We start from the raw sequence: 22,091 nt of genomic DNA on the forward strand, positions 1-22,091 counted from the left end.
CCATCTGCTTTAGCCAGGAAGTAAAAATATCAGAATATTGTGAGCCAAGCAACCATGTGGTATTTTGGAGTTTAACTGTTAATTCTGCAAAAAAGTCCAATTTCCTGCCCTGTTTCACAACCCCAAGGTTCAGGATGTTTCTGAGGTTCAGTCCTTTCCCCCACCAAAGCAAACATGCAGCTGGTAGGGGAAGAAGCAGTCACAGCATTGTTCAGGGTTATGTTCTCGAAAGGAAAATTCTGCTTCTAAGACAACGCCTAGTTTTCTTTGCAGGCAGCAGACGCTACTGAACGATAGTACTGTTACGAGAGGTCAGAAAGCAGAGACTCACTATCACTCCCCACTTTATTTCATGGGTTTGCCGCTAAGCGTGCTGAAACGCCGTTCTGCTGGAGAACCCGGTGTCGGGGGTATTAATACGCTCTGTACTTTGGCATCGCGCATCAGGGCCAAACAGATATTTATTTATTCCATTACAGCCAGCTCTGTGCCCTTTCAAGAGACAGATTTAACAGCTGCTTTCCCTTCGTGCTCGCAAACACGCCAGGGCCCAATGCATTGCCCTGGTTCAGCTGCAGCGGCCCGGCTGCTGGCGCAGGCCTGGGGTCCCGCTACCCCCTGGCCCTCCGACCAGGCCCTCCGACCGGGCCCTCCGACCGGGCTATCGGACCAGGCCCTCCGACCGGGCCCTCCGACCGGGCCGTCCGACCGGGCTGTCCGACCGGGCCCTCCGACCGGGCCCTCCGACCGGGCTGTCCGACCGGGCCCTCCGACCGGGCCGTCCGACCGGGCTGTCCGACCGGGCCCTCCGACCGGGCCCTCCGACCGGGCTGTCCGACCGGGCCCTCCGACCGGGCTGTCCGACCGGGCCCTCCGACCGGGCTGTCCGACCGGGCTGTCCGACCGGGCCGTCCGACCGGGCTGTCCGACCGGGCCCTCCGACCGGGCCCTCCGACCGGGCTGTCCGACCGGGCCCTCCGACCAGGCTGTCCGACCGGGCTATCGGACCGGGCCCTCCGACAGGGCCATTCCCAGCATCTCCCGCAGCCCGCTCCCGCCCAGCCGGGAAAAGCCGTGCAGACGGCGCCCTCTGCGCACTGACGGGAAAAGCTGCGCAAGGAGGCTTGGGTTTACACGTGTAATTACAGATGCAAACAGATCGTGGCAAATTAAGACCTGCTGGGTCTCAAAAGAATTATGTGTGATACAGGAAAGCTCAGCTGTCCTCAGCAGTCGATCAGGTTTTGCCAGTCTCCACAAGAAACACCCCGTGAAAAGAGCAAGGTTAATTAATCAGGGAGAAGAGAGAGTCCTCTTAAGACGGTCAGGAAGTACTACTACTTAGCTTGGAGATATTCTGGTTATTATAAAAGAAGCAAGAAGGGGGGTTTAATATGCCAAACACTGCAGTTTTATTGAAGGGAATACGGGGTTAAAAATCTTTCACGTCTTTTCAGCTCTCCTAATTTAGCGGATGTGTTTCCAGAAGTGATGATGATGTGCAGGTTACCAGACCGTTTGCCAACATGAACCTGTCAGGAAGAAAATATGACCTTTTTGGATTTTGACTAAACATTTGTCTTTATCTTTGACAGCTATTCTTGAAGCAGCTGGAAATGTGGAAGGTAGGATTTTTCCCTTCCAAATAGTTTCAAATATTCCAAATAATTTCAAAGACACATGCTTAAATTTAATATTATTTATTTAGTGTGTACATGTGTGTGTGTGTGTGTGTGTGTGTATAAATAAAGGGCTTAATTTACTTAATTGCCATTGCAAGGCCCTTAGGGAACCCCAGAATAATCAATTGAACACCCTCTCTCTGATCCTCCTTTTGCAGATGTGTGAGAAAGACTGACACAGAGACATTATTATAGATTTTCCAGCTGGTAATTAAGGGAGAAATTTTAATTTTCAATAGCCTTTGTAGCTACAGTTCGTTCATTTCTTTTTACTTTTTACTTATTTACAGATGCCAAAAAGGACAAAGCCAGTGATCACCTGAATATGTGGATACTACTTCCTCTGGTCCTCATAATTTTATTGGGGGTGGGCTTCGTGATTTATTTCATGTTCAAGATCAAAACTGGAAGTGGAACTGGAAGAGGAGTGAGGCGGGGCAGCAGGCAGCTGCCATACAGCCGTGCCCTGACTGCAGGGGACAATGGAAGTGATGCTACCATCAACAAAGAAAAAAATGAACACAGTGTTGTCTGATGGGATAACACAACCAAACTAAATGGTTAAGCTGAAAAAAATATAGTTGAACTAAAGGAAACCTTAGTCTCTCTTAGGTGCATGTAACTTTTACTATGAAGTAAAATTGGCAGTTATTCCTTTGGTAAAGATTAGGAACTATTGCTGTATGCTCCTCAATAAGTCCTCTCAGGTATTTATTGACTTAGTACTGTACAAAATGGATAATTAAGCAAGCATGGAAAATAACAGAACTTCTGGGAATTTAGATTCAAAAGATATGGGTTACTTATTTAGGAATTTGTGACAGTGTCACATACAGAGTCAAGACTAACACTGAGCACTCTTTGCAGAGCACTCAGCCCTAATGCCTGTACTTTGAGAGTATCTCATCATACTGCTCTGAAGCATGCACACTGTTACCTAAGTGATGTTTGGAATAAACAGAGATTTACATGAATTGTTTGTCCCCATTGCTGCCCTTGTCTTATATCCTTTACACAAATATCTTCCTTGCGATAGAATTATAAGTGAAATGCAAATACTTGTCCTTCATTCATGGCTTCAACTTGTATTTTGCAAAACAAATCTTTGCACACAGTCCTATTCTATGACTTTGAATGTGTTTTATCAATTATGAACATGAGACTGTATCAATAAATAATCAATATATTACACAATAATATTTCAGTGTTTAATTAGCATGTGGAGATGATACATGATTTGTTCATCTAATGAGGTTTCTTCCTCAAAAATGAGGCTGACAGGAGGAGATGCAGAAACATGAACAAGGCATATGACTAAAAAAGCCATAAATAAACTACAAAATGAAGTAATTGCCAAATAAATTTTGGAAGAATGCATTCGTGGTTTTATTCCACTTATTCCAATCATTTTAGGATAGCTTTGTATACTATCCTCTACCTCTCTGACAGATGGACTGATAACTGGGCACTGTGTCCATGATTCAGGCCAGTAAAAGAGTGGGGCACAAAACTAGTGCCTTGCTAATGAAATATTTTAGAGGTATACTGAGATGTTTAAGTCTTTTAGGAATTCTCTGCTGTCTATGACATTCTGAAGAAAAAAAGGTCTCAAGCATCTAGCATCTCTGTGAATAACTTTAGAAAGTGCAGAAGAACTGCACAGATGTTACATGACACTGGATTGATAATTGGTAGATAAGGCAGTTAAACAAAACATTGCAGGGAATAAGGAATAAAGGCCACTCTTTACTCAAACTACTTTTAATGACAGTCTTTTTGGTCTTTCAACTTCTCTTTTTCTCTTCATGTAAGTTACAAAAAACACACTTTTTTTTTTTTTTTTTTGTAAATACAGAACTATATTCTGTGCTGTTTGATGGCTAATCATAAAGGCAAAGTAAATGAAAATAATAAACAGATAAAAAAATCCCAACATAATATCATTATTTAAATGTTTTATATTTTATATTGACAACACAACTCCAAAGGATCTGTACTTTGTGAATGAATTTCTTCCATCTTATTAAGTGATGCTTTGCTCTTGTAGAAAATACCGTGAGATTTGTCTTCATAATAAAGCCAAGAAAAATGAGAGATAATTAGAAGCACAGTTTCAGCTGAATTTCTTTCCTCCCTTTTTTAAAAAATTACTTAGGGACTGTGCATCATAGCTGTAGTTAATTTCCATTAATAAATGACTGAAGCTCACTTGTAAAATTTGCAACTCTTCCTCTATCCTTGTCTTATTTATGCTTGGTACAAAGCAAGAATAAAGTACTAAAGTTCATTTTTACTTTATGGACGAAATAATTTTGAAAACCAGCTTTTTTTGCCAAAATCACTGAAAGATTTGTAAATATTTGACTCATTTGTATTGGTCCTTCTACGATAAATTCACATGAAATAATAGCACACTAGTTCTACTAGCTGATATGCCGGGTAGATAAAAGGAAGGTGTATGCATGGTACTCAGTTTGTCAAGTCATCAAACAAAATTAAATTGTCCTGTGTGGGTTAACTTTTCTTACTGAAATAGTCAAAATTGCTCACTGCAGTAAATGAAATAAATTTATCTTTTGCAGCAGTGAAGACCTATCTGGCTAGGAAATTTGCATATATTTTTCTCTGAGTTTCTCAGGCATATATATATGACATTTAAAGTACATCCATTTAAAGTGCATTCCCTGCTGCTTTGTCTTTGAGGGCCAGAATTTTACAATTCCAGCACAGAACAAAAAAAGTTAAAAATAATTCAATGGCATAATCTTGAACCATTTGAACTTTGTTGCTTGCATTTGAATGGATGGAAACTTCACTTTCAGATGCAAAGTTTGAATTTTGTAATTATTTATAGATTTCAAAATACCACATGTGACAGGATATTTCCTTATTTAGAGCCCAGAGTTTTCTCTTTCAACTAAAAATCTCCAAAACTGAGAAGGAGCCAGCACCAACTGATTCTTTAATGACCTCTACTGCAGCAATTAATTTCATCTCATCTCTTTGTGAATAAGAAGACAGAATGAAAAACTTGACCTTTCCTACAGTTTTAGTTTTCATCTCATTTCTTCATACAGCTTTTCAGATGCTCGGTGAGTCTATTTTTTCCTATCCCCTGCAAAAGTGGATGTGAAAGTGGGCATCTTTGTTGTCTTGTTGGTTTCTCAAGATCTTTAAGATTTTCACATAGCTTTACTACTCTGCATTTCATATTTGTCCTAACGGGAGTTGTTTCACAGAAGTTTCCACAAGACAGATACAGAGATGTTGATTTCCTTTAAAAGAGGGGAATATAGAAAATGGGGTAAAGCTGAGAGTCAGAAGTCAGGACTGAGTCACATATGTGAATAAAGATTGATTTTGGCTACAACTTATTTGTTGGTTATGTCTGCTTCTGTAACGTAGATGGACTTCAAAGTGTGCTCCATAGTCTTTGTCTGTATATGTGGCTGACTCACAAAAAAATGAAAAGGATAAAGGAATTAGATAGGGTGTTGCATGTGTATCTCCTAGCCTCAGCATGAGATTGTGTGGGATGAGCTGGAACTTGTGGATTGTAAGATGTAGCAGTGTGGCTGAGAAAAAGCCAGTGGGGGGGGGGGAAAATACTAGAAATATATGAGAGTCAAGAACAGCTGTAGAATAACCACTACAGCAGTAAGAGTAAGGATGAGAGGAATTCTTAAAACTCTGAAGTTGGCCAAAGATCACAGCTCAAAAAAAGCAGAAACCTCCCAGTTTCCAGCAAGAACTCCTATTATTAGATCCAAAAATTTTATGAGGGACAATAGCTGGTACTTCAGGGGCTACACTAAACACTTATTTAGTGAGCAGTAAGAAAGAAAAGACTTTATAATATTTAAAACTTTTTGCCTAAATGGACAAGGAAAGAAGAAAGGAAGTCTCAACTTCAAATTTAGATTTGCAAAAGTGAAACTCCCATATATTACTGAGCTGTTCAAAGTAATACAGGGACCTTCTGGAAGAGCTCAAGAATTATTCTTTCTGTCATCCTCTCCCAGAATTTTCCTGAGACTTTATCCTCTGTACACTACCCAACACTGGCTTCCCCTAACATCCTACACTTGTCCTAAAAATTTTCTTTAGCGTGTGGAGGGGTATCTCACTGCCTCTTGTAAAGTATTCTCTCAGATGGATATGACAGTGATGCTGCATCTCTCTTTCCAGCTGTGAATTTGAGGCACAGAGGGCTGAAGAGCAAAACTTTGTCCTCCTGTTCTATAGGTCCTAGAATATTCCTTATAGTCCAAATTTCAGTCCCTCATGACCCACACCCAGTGAGACCTGCATGCCACCTGACATTTTTAAGAGCATGTAGCTGTTTGCCCAGGACTTGCTTTGGGTGTAACAGCAGAGCTGCAGTTCTGGACAGCCCTTCCCAGCAGAGCTTACTTATCTCAATCAGGCTGCCTAGAACCCTTTGGGAGTGTTAACTATCTATCTTGTGTGCCACCCACTTCTTATGACAGATGTGCTAGGGAAAGGATACTGGATCAAGGCAAGGTAACAACTCACAAGTACACGGTTTTTAATTAAAAAAAAAAATCCCCAAACCATAACAGAGCATGTAAATTCCAGAAGAAGCAAGAGTCACAGAAGGCTCACTCAATAACTGTATTAAGCACAAATGTGATCACATGGAGATGTATGTTACTGGAGCTAAATCTATAATGCATGAAAGAGATGGCCAACTTCCAAATTTTCAGTGAAGGTCTCTTTTGGAAATCTTGAATGAAATATGCATTTCAAAAGAAGATAACATTACATTATCACGATCAAATTTTTGAAGGTGTCTTAATGTAGTTTATGTGTTCTTATTCCTCTGTATTGTGTTCCCATGTATTTACTGAGCTGTACTTACTTTTCCTTCCCAGAATGAAATATGTCTTGAAAATACCATTTGATCCTTGTAAAAATTTTCAGCTTCCTGACATGAGTCAGATCAGCATAGAATAAACAGCACATATTTCTCTTCACAAGCCTCCCTCACCATGTGCTCTCCCTAACCACTTATTCTGAATGTTTTGTTTTACAGACAAGGAAATATTCTTAATATTCAATGAGGATACTAAGTTCTGTTTAATCGCTCAGAGTTCTGAAGCAGTCACAACAGCCACTTGCAAGAAAAACAATGACTTACAAAAATTCAGGTGGGTCTCTGATCATCAGTTAATGAGTGTGGCATTTGCACAATGCTTGGGAGTGCCCTACAAGAGAAACCAGGCTAAAATTTCTCTGTACCCATGCAACAAGAAAAGTGAATTCCAGAAATGGGAATGCAGAAGTGCAGCCTTGTCAATCCAAGGGGAAGATTTATTTCTCAGTGCTGGCAAAAAAAAAGAAAATATTGCACTGAAAACAGCATCAGAGGCAACGGATAAATGGAAGATCTATGGAACCACGGATGATTTGTGTTCTCAAAGCCATGAAGGTAAAGTTTAAAGTTTATATTTGGTGGTTTGTTGAATCCACTTGTTTGTCATCAGAGATAGGGTCTTTTGATTTCTGCCCCCCTTAGCCGGATACCCATTGTTTCCCCTGAGGCAATGGTGGACTAGAGAATGATTAGTTCACATAATCAGGCTTGTATCTCTCCATCCTGTAGAAAAACAGCTGCTTAGGTTCAGATATATGCAAAAAATGTGCATACTTTTTGTTCTTTACTTTTAAAGCAAATGTGGATGTAGGTTTTTTTAATTGTTAAACACTCTTCTTAGTGATGCCTAGCAAACACACAATGGGCAGAAACTAAAGCACAGGAAGTTCTGCTTGAATAAGAGGAAGAACTTCTTTTACCAAGCACTGGAACAGATTGTACAGAGATGTGGAATTTCCCTCAGTGGACATGTTCAAAAACTGTCTGCACACAATCCTGTGCCCTGTGGTCTGGGATGGCCCTACCTGAGCAGGGAGTTGGACCAGATGACCCACTGTGATCCCTTCCAACCTGAACCATTCTGTGACTTTGAAATCAAAACATTTTATGTAACTGCATACTATTACTACTGAGATTGTATTAGTATTATGAGATGAATGGGGAAAAAAAATCTCCAAGTTTAATATATCAGTGTTAAATGTAAGGAGATAATTCCATGAATAATACCTTCAGTTATTCTATGAGATTTCAGATGCCAAAAAATCCCACATTAAGCCACATGATGTGAAGTGGAAGTCAAGCCACATGATTAAACGGTAGCACTATTTTTATAAAAATATATTTAAATATATGAGATAAAAATCACTGCAGCTCTTTCATAGCTGTCTACAGCATGAAACTGCTCAATTTCTAGCTGGTACTGCTGATGATGTACCCCAGCAGCAAAATGTAAATTGCAAGACCTACCAAGAACTTCCATGAAAGTCATTGCGGGAGACAGCCGTTCCCCAGCTACACTGGTGTAACACTTGTAATGGTTTCTCCACGTAGTCTTATGGAGAGTACAGACACAGATATTCACACAGCTATATTAAAACTTCTCTTTTTCCCCCTCAGACCTGTTTACACTGTTAGGAAATTCCAATGGCGCTCCATGTGCCTTCCCCTTCCTGTTGAGTGGAAGATGGTATGCTGAGTGCACAGCTGCTGGCAGGTCAGATGGCTTGTTCTGGTGTGCAACAACACCTGACTTCGACCAGGACCATTTGTATGGGTTCTGTCCAGCTGCTGGTAAGTCCCACATGCTGACATAGACCCTATAACACAACACTGCCATGTAAATATAGCAATATTGAGATGCTGTTAATAATGCAGAAGGGAAAATCCTTGCAGTGAACTGTCTCTTTCATGCAATAACATTCCTGACAGAAGTAAGAAATCTGTTTGCTAACAGCCTACAGTCATGCCGAAATTTGTCTGGGTGTGTCCATCAGTAGTTAAAACTCAGGAAAAAAACCCAGTGCATTTTAAATATGACTCTCTTCAGCATAGAATCACATGAAAATTGAGAGGCTATTCACAGTCTAATGCTCACTGATATTTGCAATAGCAGTCATCTAACCTTTTCTACCCTGTTCTGTATAACAAGATTGGTCTACAGTTCATCAGAGGAGGTAGTTTGTTTTTTGAAAGACATAAAATTAAAAGATTGGCTAAAAGTTTTCCTGAAATGTTAGCATCATCAGAATTTCCCTTTTAATATTTCAGAATATATTTAAAAATAGTGTTATCTTAACAGATAAAAGTATGGTCATGGGAGTGCAGGATCAAGAACTCCAAAATACCTGTTCATGAAGATACTAAAAATGGTTCCTCAAACCTAAGTTTTCAGTGCAATACCACAGAAACAGAATCACAATTTGTCATTTTGATAGGAGCATTGCACTGATAAACCAAGATGAACACACTCTCACCACCACCAACAACCACCATCATTCTGACTGATTTGGTGAAAGTTATTCTCTGGTGCAATATTGCAAGCAGTAGCTTCAAAATTACCATGAAATCCTCATTATATAAACTAGAAAATATGAAGTATTTGGCATTATAAAATTGTGGGACATTACCACTAGTATTTGAGTATACAGTTAAAAAAAGAATGTAAAAATCAGTTAAAACCTGAATCAGCAATAAAGGAATGCAAGAAGAAATAGAAAACATTTCTGCTAACAAACCATTCAAAAAATTTAATGTTTTTTCTTAACAAAAAATGTTAGGGCAAGTTGTAATCATAGCTTATTTTAGTACCTGCTCAGGAAACAGTTTTGCTAACAGTGAGCTCAGAAGATAATTTCATCATTGCAGTTATCTACAACACATGCAGACTACAAATACAACCTCAGTTCCCTCAGCTGCTCCTGACAGGGCCCTTCACCAGTTCTCTTGCCCTCTTCTGCATGTGCTCCAGCACCTCAAGGTCTTTACTGTAGTCAGGGTCAAGACTGAACTGAGTGTTTGAGGGTGGCCTCACCAGGGCAAGTACTGGGGAACAACCCCTGCCTTGGTCCTGCTGTCACACTATTTCTGTCCAAGATGCCATTGGCCTTCTTGGCCACCTGGGCACTTGCTGGCTCATGTTTGGCTGGTTATCAACCAACACCTCCAAGTCTGTTTCCACTGGACTGTTTTCCAGCTGCTCTTCCCCAACCCTATAGCATCGTAAATTTGATTAGTGATGGCGTAATTTCACAAGAAAGGTTCCATTACTGCAAATGTTTGTATTTCAGTTGTGTTCTAGCCAAGAATAAACTTGGGCATAGCCTATGAGCTTCAGAATGGGTTTGCAGGGTAAACAATGACCAAGATACAGTTTTGATTTATTGGCCTCTTTACAATATTTTTTTTTCTCATGGAGGTTACAAAATTTGAAGGGGAAAGTGCAAATAAAGGATGAAAGCCTCATCACTGGTAATGTCAATGACACACCCTCTTAACAAAGATCAAGATAAGTTGTGGGTCTGAGCCTTAATTGCTCCAAAATGTTATTTCAGAGATAAGCTTGCAGTTAAATTTTGCCGTAACACTTTGTGTAAAATGTTCATTACAAACACAGGTACTAAATCTTCTTTCTCTCACACAGACATTGACAGATTTTGGAGTACGGATCCTTTGACAGGAACCTATTACCAGATAAACCACCAGTCAGCTCTCACATGGCATCAAGCAAGGAAGAGCTGTCAGCAACAGAATGCCGAATTATTAAGTGTCACAGAGATACATGAACAAATATATCTAAGAGGTGAACTAATAAGCAAGGCTCAGTAAAAACTCTTTCAAAAGGTTTTTTTGACTGATTACAAATGTTTTAATGCTTTGATCATATTACAGTAAATAGCTGGTGTAAGAAAATGGTGTCTACTAATAAGAAATAACAAAATTACAGTAAATTAAGTTTTTAAATGTAGAACTTTAGTAAGCTGTGGAGCTACCATTATTATTATTATTATTATTATTATTATTATTATTATTAAAAATCTAAGGATTTCTAGTGAATTAAGCAAAAGTTAGTTCAAGCTCAGAAAACACCAGAAAGGTCCCGGAAAGGGGACTTAATAGAAGAAACATTTTAGGAGACAGCCATTATATAACAATTACATTATATGACATGTTCTGTGATGATATTTTGTGTTAATAAATCTGTATTATTGATGTATATCTAATTAAATAGTTGTTTTAAATATGATAAAAATTTTATACAGACTTTGTAGATTTATGCACACTGTAGAACAAAGGTCCTATATCAATTGTACCACAAGAAAGAAAACATAACAATATTAATAATAGAAATTCAATCTTTCCACTTTCAAGCTAATTTTTTACATATAACTGCAGAACAGCATTAAGTTCAGAAAAACTAATAGGTAAAATAACCTTTTTTCAATTTTCTAACCTTTATGTACAGAAAAAACCCTTTGAGTTTAATACCAATAAATATGAATTCTGTACTGAACTTACAAATCACTGGGCAGACTTTTACTATCTTCTTGTAAACTTTGGAAGTGCAGAAGTTTTCCTAGCAAATCTCATTAGAATTAATTTCTTTTGGTTACCTAGATTTGATTGACAACAAGAGATCTTCTCTCTGGATTGGGCTTAACAATCTGAATCTCAACAGCGGCTGGCAGTGGAGTGGTGGCTTTCCCTTCAGATACTTTAACTGGGCACCAGGTAGTAACCTTTTAAAATTGGAATTATAATCTGAGAATTATGCTTTTCTTCACTAGATATAATTCAGGGAATTTCAAGCAGAAGACCTAAATAACCTCCTCTCCTATCAGAGGCAGATAAAGCAAAAAGCGCTAGTTGAGCTGTGTCAATGTGGGAATGCCTTCAAGTCAGAGGAATCCTCTATCTCTACGACTGTCACAGGGTTATCAGACCCTGCATCCTGCAAGGACTCAGCTGCCAGTGTGCACTGCTCTTGCAAAGCCTTCCTCTTCAGTTCTGATGCTTTTTTACTCTTCTCCTCTCATTCAAGAGTGTATGGCATTGACAGTTTATCTTTGGAAGTCATTTAATTATTGCCATGGCAACAGTCGCTTGCAGCAAATTCTGAATAAATGCAGGCATAGTCCAACTTTTGGCCTTACCAAGTCTCAGAGGTGCCACCTCCCTTTACCTGGCACAGAAGATGAGGGGAAAGCCCAGAGCTGTTTTGTCTGGGCAGAAGCTTCTGGTAGAAGATTTTCTACCTTCTGTTGAGCTGTTCAAATTCCTCAGACTTTGCAGGGCTGAAAGGTTGGCTCTCAGGTCACTCAGCCCATACCCCCAAGCCCCACACAATTGCTATGGTCATGAGTTAATCTACACACTTCCAGTTCCCTGCAGAATTCTGTCTTTTGTGGTGAGAGGGGAAAAAAACATAATTCATCACACTGTGGGCCTCTCTGAGAAGAAAACACTGACCATTCCTCAGGGATAGTGGCCCTGTGGAGAAACTCCAGGGGTGTTGGTGGAAGAGGCAGGCAGAGGAGAGACTGCAGTTGTGAGGGAATGCCAGGAGGTTCTTGCAGCAAAGACCAAATGTGCATTCAAATTCCAAAGGGATGTGCAGAAAGAACCACTATTCTGTAATCAAACGTGGCAGAAAGTGTGAATTTTGCAACAAGCATCAAAAGAAATATTTTGATGGGTACTTCTGTATTATATTTCCTTATCTCTGGTAGAAAAATAATTGTAGAAGTGAAATCATGAGCCCATAATTGACACATGAAAAAGTTATCAGTAATTTGCTCTTTAAGCTGCTGACATAAACTTTAAGCTGCTGACATAAACCCTGTGCTACAAAAAAATAATTTTATTTTTATCTCATGAAGGAAGCCCTGAGCCTGAGCCTGAAAAGCTTTGTGGAGTACTGAACCCCAGAAGAGATGCTAAATGGGAAAACCAGCCATGTGAGCTGAAACTTGGCTATATCTGTAAAAAGGAAAATTCCACAAAGGATCCTTTAGTTCTTCCATCAGGTATGTCAAGCAAATAAAAAAACCTTTTGATAAAGGCATCATTTGTGCCACTAAAGTTAAATTTAATGGCTATTTAAAATAAAAACAAAAAGGAATAATTGACATTTGTTTTTTCTGCTATGATGACTGGTACAGAACAAAGCATATTGTTATTTCTTTAGAGAAGTATATTTAAATACTGAACATGTTCCTTGAGCCCAGTAACCACACAAGCATTTTTTTACTTTTTGTTATTATTCACAATTCCAGAGGCACTGGGTTAAGCCATAGAGTTCCATGAAAGTATCATGGTCTGCATGGCCATGAAAATACAGTTAGAGATGCTTCATCCTTCCTGCAGTGCATTCTAATGGAAACACTGAGGTTTCTAACAGAAGGCTTGGAAAAATGGCATCAGTAGGCTCAGAGCAAATTCTTGATGGGGTTGTCTGTAACCTAGAAAGATGGCAAAAAAGAGCAACTTCCTTTGGATCACTTGTCTACTATACTTCTCTCTGGTTTATTTAATGTGAGTTGGCATGGAAAGCCATCTGTGCAGAGAATTACTTGGGCTGCAGTAATAATGCCCTTCCTTTATGAAATATAAAAAATGTAATTGGGTGGGGTATATTGTGTGGAAATGTTACATATGAAATTCCAAAATATGCATCTTGCTAGAGAATACTTCACACTAATGAAGCCCAGAAACAACTGGCTTCAATATTTTCCTCTTTTGTTTAAATGCAGTGTGCTTTCTGTAAAAGTACCATAAGCAACAGCATACAGACTAAAATACATGTGTGTGGAATTAAGTACTGTTTATTTGTTACCATTTCCCTTTCATTCTAATTTGTTAATTATCTGATTTTAAATGTAATTGCAATTATTCTAGACTTCAGTTTGCACCATTTAAAAACTTGAAATATCTATTGATTTTGGGGGGATGTAGAGCCTGTTAAATGCCCAGAAGGATGGTTGCCCTATGGAGGTCACTGTTTCATGGTTCATAGAGACCCCAAAGAATGGAAAGAAGCTCTAAGTTCCTGCAATGAGAGCAATGGCAACCTGGCCAGTATCCACAACCCTGAGGAGCATGGCTTCATACTGTCTCGGCTTGGCTATAGTGAGTATTTCTACAGGGTAGTGTTTGGTACAAATAGAGAACTGTACTATAAGAAATCTTACCAAATAAAATAATTCTTGCATTTTTTTTATGAATATTTATAGGGATGGCTGCAGATATATAGGTTAGAAAAATCTGAAAACCAAAATCCCACAAGAGAAGTCATTATGGTCTTTTCATTTTCAGTTTAATTCTTTTATTTTAATTTTCATTTGTTTTTTACTGCATGAAATCACATGAAAGAACAGCTCTAGCCACTGCAGCACTTGAGTGGATTATCTGCATCAGACACCTTGTAGCTGTAGATACAGTAATGTACTTTACTGATAAAGCTGACGAATCTCATTTCCTGCTGGTATCTCATTTTTAACTTCTTGAAAGAAGAATGTGAACTGCATTTTAAAATAAACTCCTCTGTCTTTTAATACAGATGAATTTGTATTGCAACATTGCAATTTCAGCTTATCTCCATAAAATCTTGGTCCTGTGGACTGTTTCAACTTGGGTAGTAACACAGATGAATTTCTGTCCTTAGGAGCTGTGGATGAGCTGTGGATTGGCCTGAACGACCTCAAAATTCAAATGTACTTTGAGTGGAGTGATGGGACTCCTGTGACATACACCAAATGGTTGCCTGGAGAACCAACCCATGAACTCACTGGCCAAGAAGATTGTGTTGTTATGGCAGGAAAGGTGAATCATTCCACATGAATCATACAGTGTAGCACTGCACAATTTGAATTTTGGTTATATTTCTAGGGAGATTTTTAATGCAACTTAACATAGTTGCTATGTTGCACAGAATCAGAGAATGTTATCTTTATTCAATCAGACATACAGTTGTTCTAAATTAAATTTAAAATGAAATTCCATATAACTAGCAAATGTTCATAACCGATTCTGAGTGTACGTTATTTGCCAACCAAAACTTAACAGTCTGGCCATGCCACTTAGCTTAACATAACCTCACCTCCAAGCTCAAATACTTGAAATCCATTAAAAAGTACAAATAGTCACACTGAAACAGTATTTTGAAATGAGTGATAATGTTTCTAAAGTAAGAAGGTTCTACCTGACTGTTTTTCACCTCTTCCCAAACTGCAACTAGGATGGATACTGGGCAGACAGTGCCTGTGACAGGAAGTTAGGCTACATCTGCAGGAGAGACCCATTACAAGGAGTTTCTGGGACAGCAAAGACTGATCCTGCCTGCCTGAAGGTAAGAAGAAATCGTAACCAAGAATCTGGCTAGCAAAATTTCACAAGCTTCTCTTGACATTGGAATTATCTTTTTTCTTCTTTTTATCCTTCCCTAATAAGTGTTATTGCACAACAAATTCAGGGCGATAATTTTCACTATATTCCCATATATGGAATAGTAATGTCAGGCCTATTACCCTTCAGAACTTTCTGTGAAGGGGCTAAAGCCAATTCTGTGATAGTCTGCCTTTTTTTTTTTTTAATATTTTTCTGCAACCATCTGTGGTTATTGAACTTGTAGTAGGGACTGGTAACAATTTCTGGACTATGCGGTGTGATGCAAGATGATGACAAATCTTACTACTGAAGCCAAATCAAAACAATAAAATCCTTTTTATAAGTGAATTTGTTTTGAACAAGTTATTGTATCCTACAATTTTGGTTGGTTGTTTTGTTTTTTTTTTTTCCCTTCTTTTCCTTCTTTTTACTTTCCTATTTACTACTATTCTATATTTAGTAATCTTTCCCACAAGCCCATATGGGGAACAGAGCTGACACTCATTGTGCTCAATGGACTTAAGCAGCAGCCAAATACTGAACACAGAGTTTAATTACCTTTCTTGGGAACAGCAAGCAAATGGCATAGATGCCCTTTTATGCCAAGATGGCATAAAAGGGAAAAGTGACTTGAAATTCAGCTGTAATTTTGAGGATTTTGCTCTTCAGTGGTTTCTATGTTACCTCTTCAGTCAGAGTTTTTAGGTGACCTGATGTATTAAATCCATTACTTATTCTATTTACTGTTCCTCTAGCCTCAAAAACATGGGAGCATCTCTACTATAATACAGAGTACTCTTTTTGGTTCTGAGCACAGAAGAATTTTATTCATCTGATTCTGAATTCACTCTCCCTTCAGTGTCCCTGACTTTGTTACCAGTAAAAATTTATCCAGTATTATCAAAAGAGTGAGACTCCTAGGCATCAAATCTCTTATTTCTGCACTGAATGTTTGCTAAGCTGAATTTCCATTAGTACACTGCAATTCAAATTTATACGTAATCATGTTAGGTTATATTAAAATATATTAGTTTATGTGTATTAATTGAAATTCAGGTACTAGAACATATATTGTTTTTAATTGCAAGTTTATTTTGTGTGTTCTTGTCAGGGCTGGGAAAGATACAGTTTTTACTGCTACCTGGTTGGACATACTTCTGTAACATTTTCAGAAGCAAAGAAAACCTGTGAAAGGAGCAGTGGTTATTTAACAAGTATAGGAGACAGGTATGAAAAGAGTTTTAAAATTGTATATCTGATGCAATAATATTGGAATTTTTGAAAATAGTTGAGAACTTTTTGAAAAACAAACAAACAAACAAACAAAACAAACCAAACAAACAAAACAACCAAAAAAACCTTTAAAAACCCCCAGAATATCATTTTTCTGAAGAAAAAAATGAACAAAAACAGTATGGCTTTTCTCACTAAAAATAATTTACACATCAATGTTTTCTAGTACTTTACTTTGAAAGAACAGACAAAAGCATCTTCTGCTTTGTAAGGAATAGTTTTTCAGCATGGCACAGCTACACCCCCTTCTGCAGCTGGGACCCAGTTAAACAACATATTCCCCACAAGAGAAAATTTAATGGAGAATCTATTCATTCTAGCTCTGTGCAGTTTGGATGCTGAGGAGTGGAAGATGGAAGGAAAGCTGGGCTTAATCCCATCTGAATCCTGTCATTTCAGATATGAGCAAGCCTATCTGACCAGCCTCATTGGTCTGAGCTCTGAGAAGTATTTTTGGATTGGTCTCTCAGACATGGAAGAGCAAGGGATGTTCAAGTGGGTGACTGGTGAAGGTGTTCTGTACACAAACTGGAATGCAGCAATGCCCGGTACTCTATTGATGGAGAATGATTTTTGCCTTTTTCTTTTTATATATTCTCTGTATTCTTCACACATATACTTTTAGCTTATTATGGTATTAGTAGCTAGTCCTAGTTCTTTTCCCTGCCTTTTTCCTAGACAGAAGGACAAAACATATCCCAGAGCTCCAAGCCCTAGGGCATACAAAGCCCTATCCTATCTTGGTTCTTTCAGGGAACCAAGGCTGAAAAACAGTGTTTCAGGACACATTTTCATATACAAAGTTTAGTTTCCATCTGAGGGGGGAAGATGTACATAAATCTTTGGGACCAGATGGGATCCATCCCAGGGTGATTTGGTCTTCAGCAAGGCTTTTGACACTGTCTCCCACAGCATACTCCTGGAAAAGCTGGCAGCCCATGGCTTAGACAGGAGCACTCTGTGCTGGGTTAGGAACTGGCTGCATGGCCGGGCCCAGAGAGTGGTGGTGAATGGTGCTGCATCCAGCTGGGGCCAGGCACCAGTGGTGTCCCTCAGGGGTCTGTGCTGGGGCCAGTTCTGTCCAGTATTTTTATTGATGACATGGATGAGGGTATTGGATCTTTCATAAGTAAATTTGTGGATGACACTAAGCTGGGAGCATGTGTCGATCTGTTGGAAGATAGGAGGGCTCTGCAGAGAGACCTGGAATGATTGGATGGATGGGCAGAGTCCAACAGGATGACATTTAGTAAGTTCAAGTGCTGAGTCCTGCACTTTGGCCACAATAACCCCCTGCAGCCTTATAGGCTGGGGATGGTGTGGCTGGACAGTGCCCAGGAGGAAAGGGACCTGGGGGCACTGGTGACAGCAGCTGAACATGAGCCAGCAGTGTGCCCAGGTGGCCAAGAGGGCCAGTGGCATCCTGGCCTGGATCAGGAATGGTGTGGCCAGCAGGAGCAGGGAGGTCATTCTTTCCCTGTACTCTGCACTGGTCAGGTCACACCTTCAGTGCTATGTCCAGTTCTGGGCCCTCAGTTTAGGAAGGACGTTGAGATGCTTGAGCGCATCCAGAGGATGGTGAAGGACTTGGAAAACAAGCCATATGAAGAACGACTGAGGGAGCTGGGGTTGTTTAGCCTGGAGAAAAGGACACTCAGAGGTGACTTTATCATTCTCTACAACTTGCTGAAAGGTGGCTGTATCCAGGTGGGGTTGGTCTCTTTCTCCAGGCAACAACCGACAGAACAAGAGGACACAGTCTTAAGCTGCACCAAGAGAAATATAAGCTGGATATTAGAAAAAAGTTTTTTACGGAAAGGGTGATAACGTACTGGAATTGTCTTCCTGAGGAGGTGGTGGACTTACTGTCCCTGGATGTGTTTAAAAAAAGATTGGATGTGGCACTCAGTGCCATGGTTTACTTGAGATGTTACAGCATGGGTTGGACTGGATGATCTTGAAGGTCTCTTCCAACCTAGTGATTCTGTAATTCTGTGATTCTATGATTTAGTGAGGGTTGAAATGGGGAAAATTACCTCACTTCTCATGTCTCTAAATGGTGATTTTTGTCAATTATGCTAATTTGCTGAACTTAAAAAACTATTCACCATGTGGTGGGGTGGGAATTTTGTAGTCATTTTCCATATCTGCCCCTGGAAGCTTCCAGTAAAGACCAGCCTTTATATTACCTCCCATAGTTACACTACCTTGAAAGTCTGTTTTTTTCATTTTTAGGTTCTTTAAGGCATCACTACCACTAGACTAAATCTATGCTACTAAGGAACTCTCTATGTGTTCCCTAATTCTAAACAGTTTTCTGACTTTGATAAATCCATGATGACACATATGAACATTCTGCCTTTGAAACTGAACTCTTTGATACACGTACTTGGAACCAGTGAGGCTGTAAATCGAATCCTGGGTTCAGTTTTGGGTTCCTCACTACAGGAAAAATATGGAGATGCTGCAGCGTGTCCAGAGAAGGTCGACAAAGCTGGTGAAGGGTCTGGAACATGAATCTAATGAAAACTGGCTGAGGGAGCTGGGGTTGTTTAGCCTGAAAGAAAAGAGGCTCAGAGGACACTTTTATCACTCTCTACAACTGCCTGAAAGGAGGTTGTAATGAGGTGGAGATCAGTCTCTTCTCCCAAGCAACAAGCAATAGGGGAAGAAGAAATTACCTCAAGGTGCATAAGAAGAGTTTTAGCTTGGATACTAGGAAAAGTTTCCTCACAGAAGGGATGCTCAGGCCTTGGAATGGGCTGCCCAGGGAAGTGGTTGAGTCACCATCCTTGCAGGTATTAACAAGACGTGAAGATGTGTCGATGTGGCACTGATGGTTTAGTGGTGGGCCTGGCGGTGCTGTGTTAATGGCTGGACTCTAGAATCTTACAGATCTTTTCCAACCTAAATTATTCTATGATTTTCTATTATGCCATGAAAGTATTTGTTTTCTGTCTCCTCATTGTTTCCAAGAGCAAAATCAAGCTGAGTGGAAAGGATGAAATACCTTCCAGCCTTGGGGATGTGTTGCCAAAGCCTTGCCATGAGTGGCAGAGGAAAGAGGCAGGCAAGGAATTGCTCATGCACCCAAAAGGGAAGGGATGATGATGAAGAACTTGCTGGTTTCCTCTTTTCACAAAGCTCCTCCTCTGAGTGGACACTACGCTAAATATTTCAAATAGTCTTTTGTAAATTAATTACATGAGCAATAAAAATGTCAAAAGAGCCTCTTTAAAACACGTTTCTATTTTCTTTTTACCTCACAAAGGGAAGGAGGCTGGTTGTGTTGCCCTTAGGACTGGAAATGCAGCTGGACTATGGGATGTTCAGAACTGTCAAATAAAGGCAAAATTTCTCTGCAAAAAATTGGCTGAAAAAGTCACTGTTCCTGTTGCTTCTGAAACCATTTCTGATTCCAAATGTCCCTTGGGTTGGGATACAAGCAAGAGCACTAATTCATGCTTCAGAGTAAGTATCATTTTTTGCCATAATCCTACCCAGGAAACAGGACAGCACCAAATAGATAAGTAATCTAGACCTCACAGAATGGAACAATACAGCAAGTTTTTACATAACTATTCAAATATCACTGAAGTTTTCACTCTATCAGTGGTAAGTAAAGTTATCCAATTATTTTGGATATCCAATTATTTTGAATCCATATTATAATGGATAATTGTAATGCAAGGTTTACTTATTTTTCTTATACAAGGCGGCCAGCAGACTTATGTTTAGCACACTGAAAACAGTGTTCTACATGCATCTACAGGGTTTTGTGAGAGAAGAAGACCAAAAGAAAACATGGTTTGAAGCCCGAGATTTCTGCAGAGAAATAGGAGGAGACCTGGCTGCCATTAGAAATGAAGATGAGAAAACAGTGATAGAAAACTTAATACAGTAAGCAAGCAAACTGTATAATAATTGATATATTAGTGTAACAACACATGATGCAGTAATAAATAATAATATTCTTGTTTTGCTCCTGAGATAATTATTTCAAAATCTATCTGGTTTTCACCACAACAATACGAAAAATAACTGAGAAAATTTCTCATATGTGTAATGTTTTCGAAGAAATTTTTGGAGTTCCTAAAATGTGTCATAACGTGCAAACATTTTAAATTCAGATAAAAACCAACCCAACAACAAAATTTGTTGAATGCTTCTCCACAGACCCTATTCTAAGTTTGTTTAGTGAACAATTTTTAAACCAAATTTTGTCTTCCAGGTGCCCTGAATATTTTATGTCTGAGAAAAAACACTACAATCACAACAAAAAATATAGAGAAACAACTTACAGTGTTTTCAATACAACGATTTGCAAAGCAGGGAATTTTAAGGTGTGAACTTCATGTACTTGCCAATTGGAGTTTGCTGATCAATACTACCTTTCTTTTTTAAAATTCCTGCATTTGAAATGTTCAATAAGTGTCAAAGTCATTATCCTATGTAACCGCTAATATGGAGCAGAGTTAATAACATATATCCTCTTCAACTATACATTTTTTCACACTCTAGAAAGAAATCTCCATCATTTCAGCTTTTCTGGATAGGTTTGCAGTTCTTCGATCCTGATGGTGGGCTTTCCTGGAGTGATGGCTCTCCGGTGAGTGTTTCATCATGCCAGTTTCCTTCTGCTCTGACATTTTTTCTGTTGAAAATATTTCCATGACTGTTGTGTATGAAAGCTGTATAAAAATTTCCAAAAATGTCTCTTTTGCAACTGGGTAACTAAAAATCATTATTCTTCATTCTGGATTGGAAAAAGCAATAGAGGCCAACAACCCCTGAGGTTATATCATCACAAAAGTGATAAGACAAAGGACTATTTTCAGCTACAGAAATGATTATCCAAGTCACAAATATATGAAAAAGGTCTCTCCTGATTTTTGTTAATCTCTGGTGATAAATTGCCATGTTCCTTTTCCCTGTTTTTTTTATTTATAATTTCATTTGATTTATTTTTTTTTTCCATTTGAATCTCATTTTACTGGGATTGCTACAGTCTGTTAGATGCTGCATGAACTCAGAGCCTTTCTTTTCCCTTGCAGAGTCTGTAATTACTTTAATAGCACACATTTGCTTCACAGCCTGAGGAGGAGGAAAAGGAGTGGTTGAAACTTTTGCTCTATTTCTCATTCTTTACAGAGTACAGTTTTTTCCCTTGTAGATAAAAACAACAAGCATGTTTTGTCTGTAGGTGATTTATAAAGCAGGAAACTATTTTTACGATAATGAAATTCAAGGTTGCGGAGCAATCAGAGAAAACTCCTCCCCATCATGGATTAAGGAGCACTGTGAATACAGTCATAACTGGATCTGTGAAATTAAGAAAGGTAAGTTGGTTACTTTTTATTCTAAATTCACCTTAGGAAGAAATTCAAGCTGAATCCATTCCATGGTAATAGGAAGCACTACAAGTTACATACTGGTAGAAAGTTTTGTTGATTTCACAGGAGTTTTGCACATAGAAAAGTAGGTCAAGACATATAAATAACTTTGGAATACATGATTTCAGCTGTTAACAATAAAATTTTTTGTTTCATTATAAAAAGTATATTCCATGATAAACTTTACTAAAAGTACACTTCTTTATTGTGTATATAATTGAATAATAACACATAATTATTATATATAAAAGTATTTAATTGTGTAATAATAGAAAATATTACTAAAGCAATCTCAAGAGCTTACCTTGTAATATTCACTGCTCTGCCCAAAAGCAGATTTTTGTCAAAACAGAAGTTCTGACTGAAGGAGGAAGAGAGGACTACAATTTAAAAAAAAAAAAAAAAAAAAAAAAAAAAAAAAAAAAAAAAAAAAAAAAAAAAAAA

The 22,091-nt window shown here is 38.7% G+C and overlaps 2 protein-coding genes across 2 annotated transcripts in view; both read left to right on the forward strand.

Annotated features, from left to right (window-relative positions):
- Positions 1 to 3,424, forward strand: part of LOC120750541 (macrophage mannose receptor 1-like) — a 34,786-nt gene extending 31,362 nt beyond the window's left edge. Inside the window, 2 exon segments of the mRNA XM_040059370.1 lie at positions 1,596 to 1,625; positions 1,973 to 3,424. Of these exon segments, the coding sequence (XP_039915304.1) occupies positions 1,596 to 1,625; positions 1,973 to 2,217 (275 nt within the window). The 3' untranslated portion in view covers positions 2,218 to 3,424.
- Positions 3,425 to 4,624: 1,200 nt separating this feature from the next.
- Positions 4,625 to 22,091, forward strand: part of LOC120750528 (macrophage mannose receptor 1-like) — a 34,717-nt gene continuing 17,250 nt past the window's right edge. The window contains 15 exon segments of the mRNA XM_040059345.1: positions 4,625 to 4,774; positions 6,739 to 7,134; positions 8,197 to 8,370; positions 10,220 to 10,378; positions 11,194 to 11,307; positions 12,456 to 12,602; positions 13,531 to 13,704; positions 14,240 to 14,397; positions 14,813 to 14,923; positions 16,073 to 16,188; positions 16,654 to 16,802; positions 19,526 to 19,725; positions 20,027 to 20,154; positions 20,776 to 20,863; positions 21,458 to 21,593. Coding sequence (XP_039915279.1) covers positions 4,705 to 4,774; positions 6,739 to 7,134; positions 8,197 to 8,370; positions 10,220 to 10,378; positions 11,194 to 11,307; positions 12,456 to 12,602; positions 13,531 to 13,704; positions 14,240 to 14,397; positions 14,813 to 14,923; positions 16,073 to 16,188; positions 16,654 to 16,802; positions 19,526 to 19,725; positions 20,027 to 20,154; positions 20,776 to 20,863; positions 21,458 to 21,593 — 2,320 coding nt within the window. The 5' untranslated portion in view covers positions 4,625 to 4,704.

This window comes from Hirundo rustica, chromosome 1 (genome assembly GCF_015227805.2).
Source record: "Hirundo rustica isolate bHirRus1 chromosome 1, bHirRus1.pri.v3, whole genome shotgun sequence".
Taxonomy (NCBI): domain Eukaryota; kingdom Metazoa; phylum Chordata; class Aves; order Passeriformes; family Hirundinidae; genus Hirundo; species Hirundo rustica.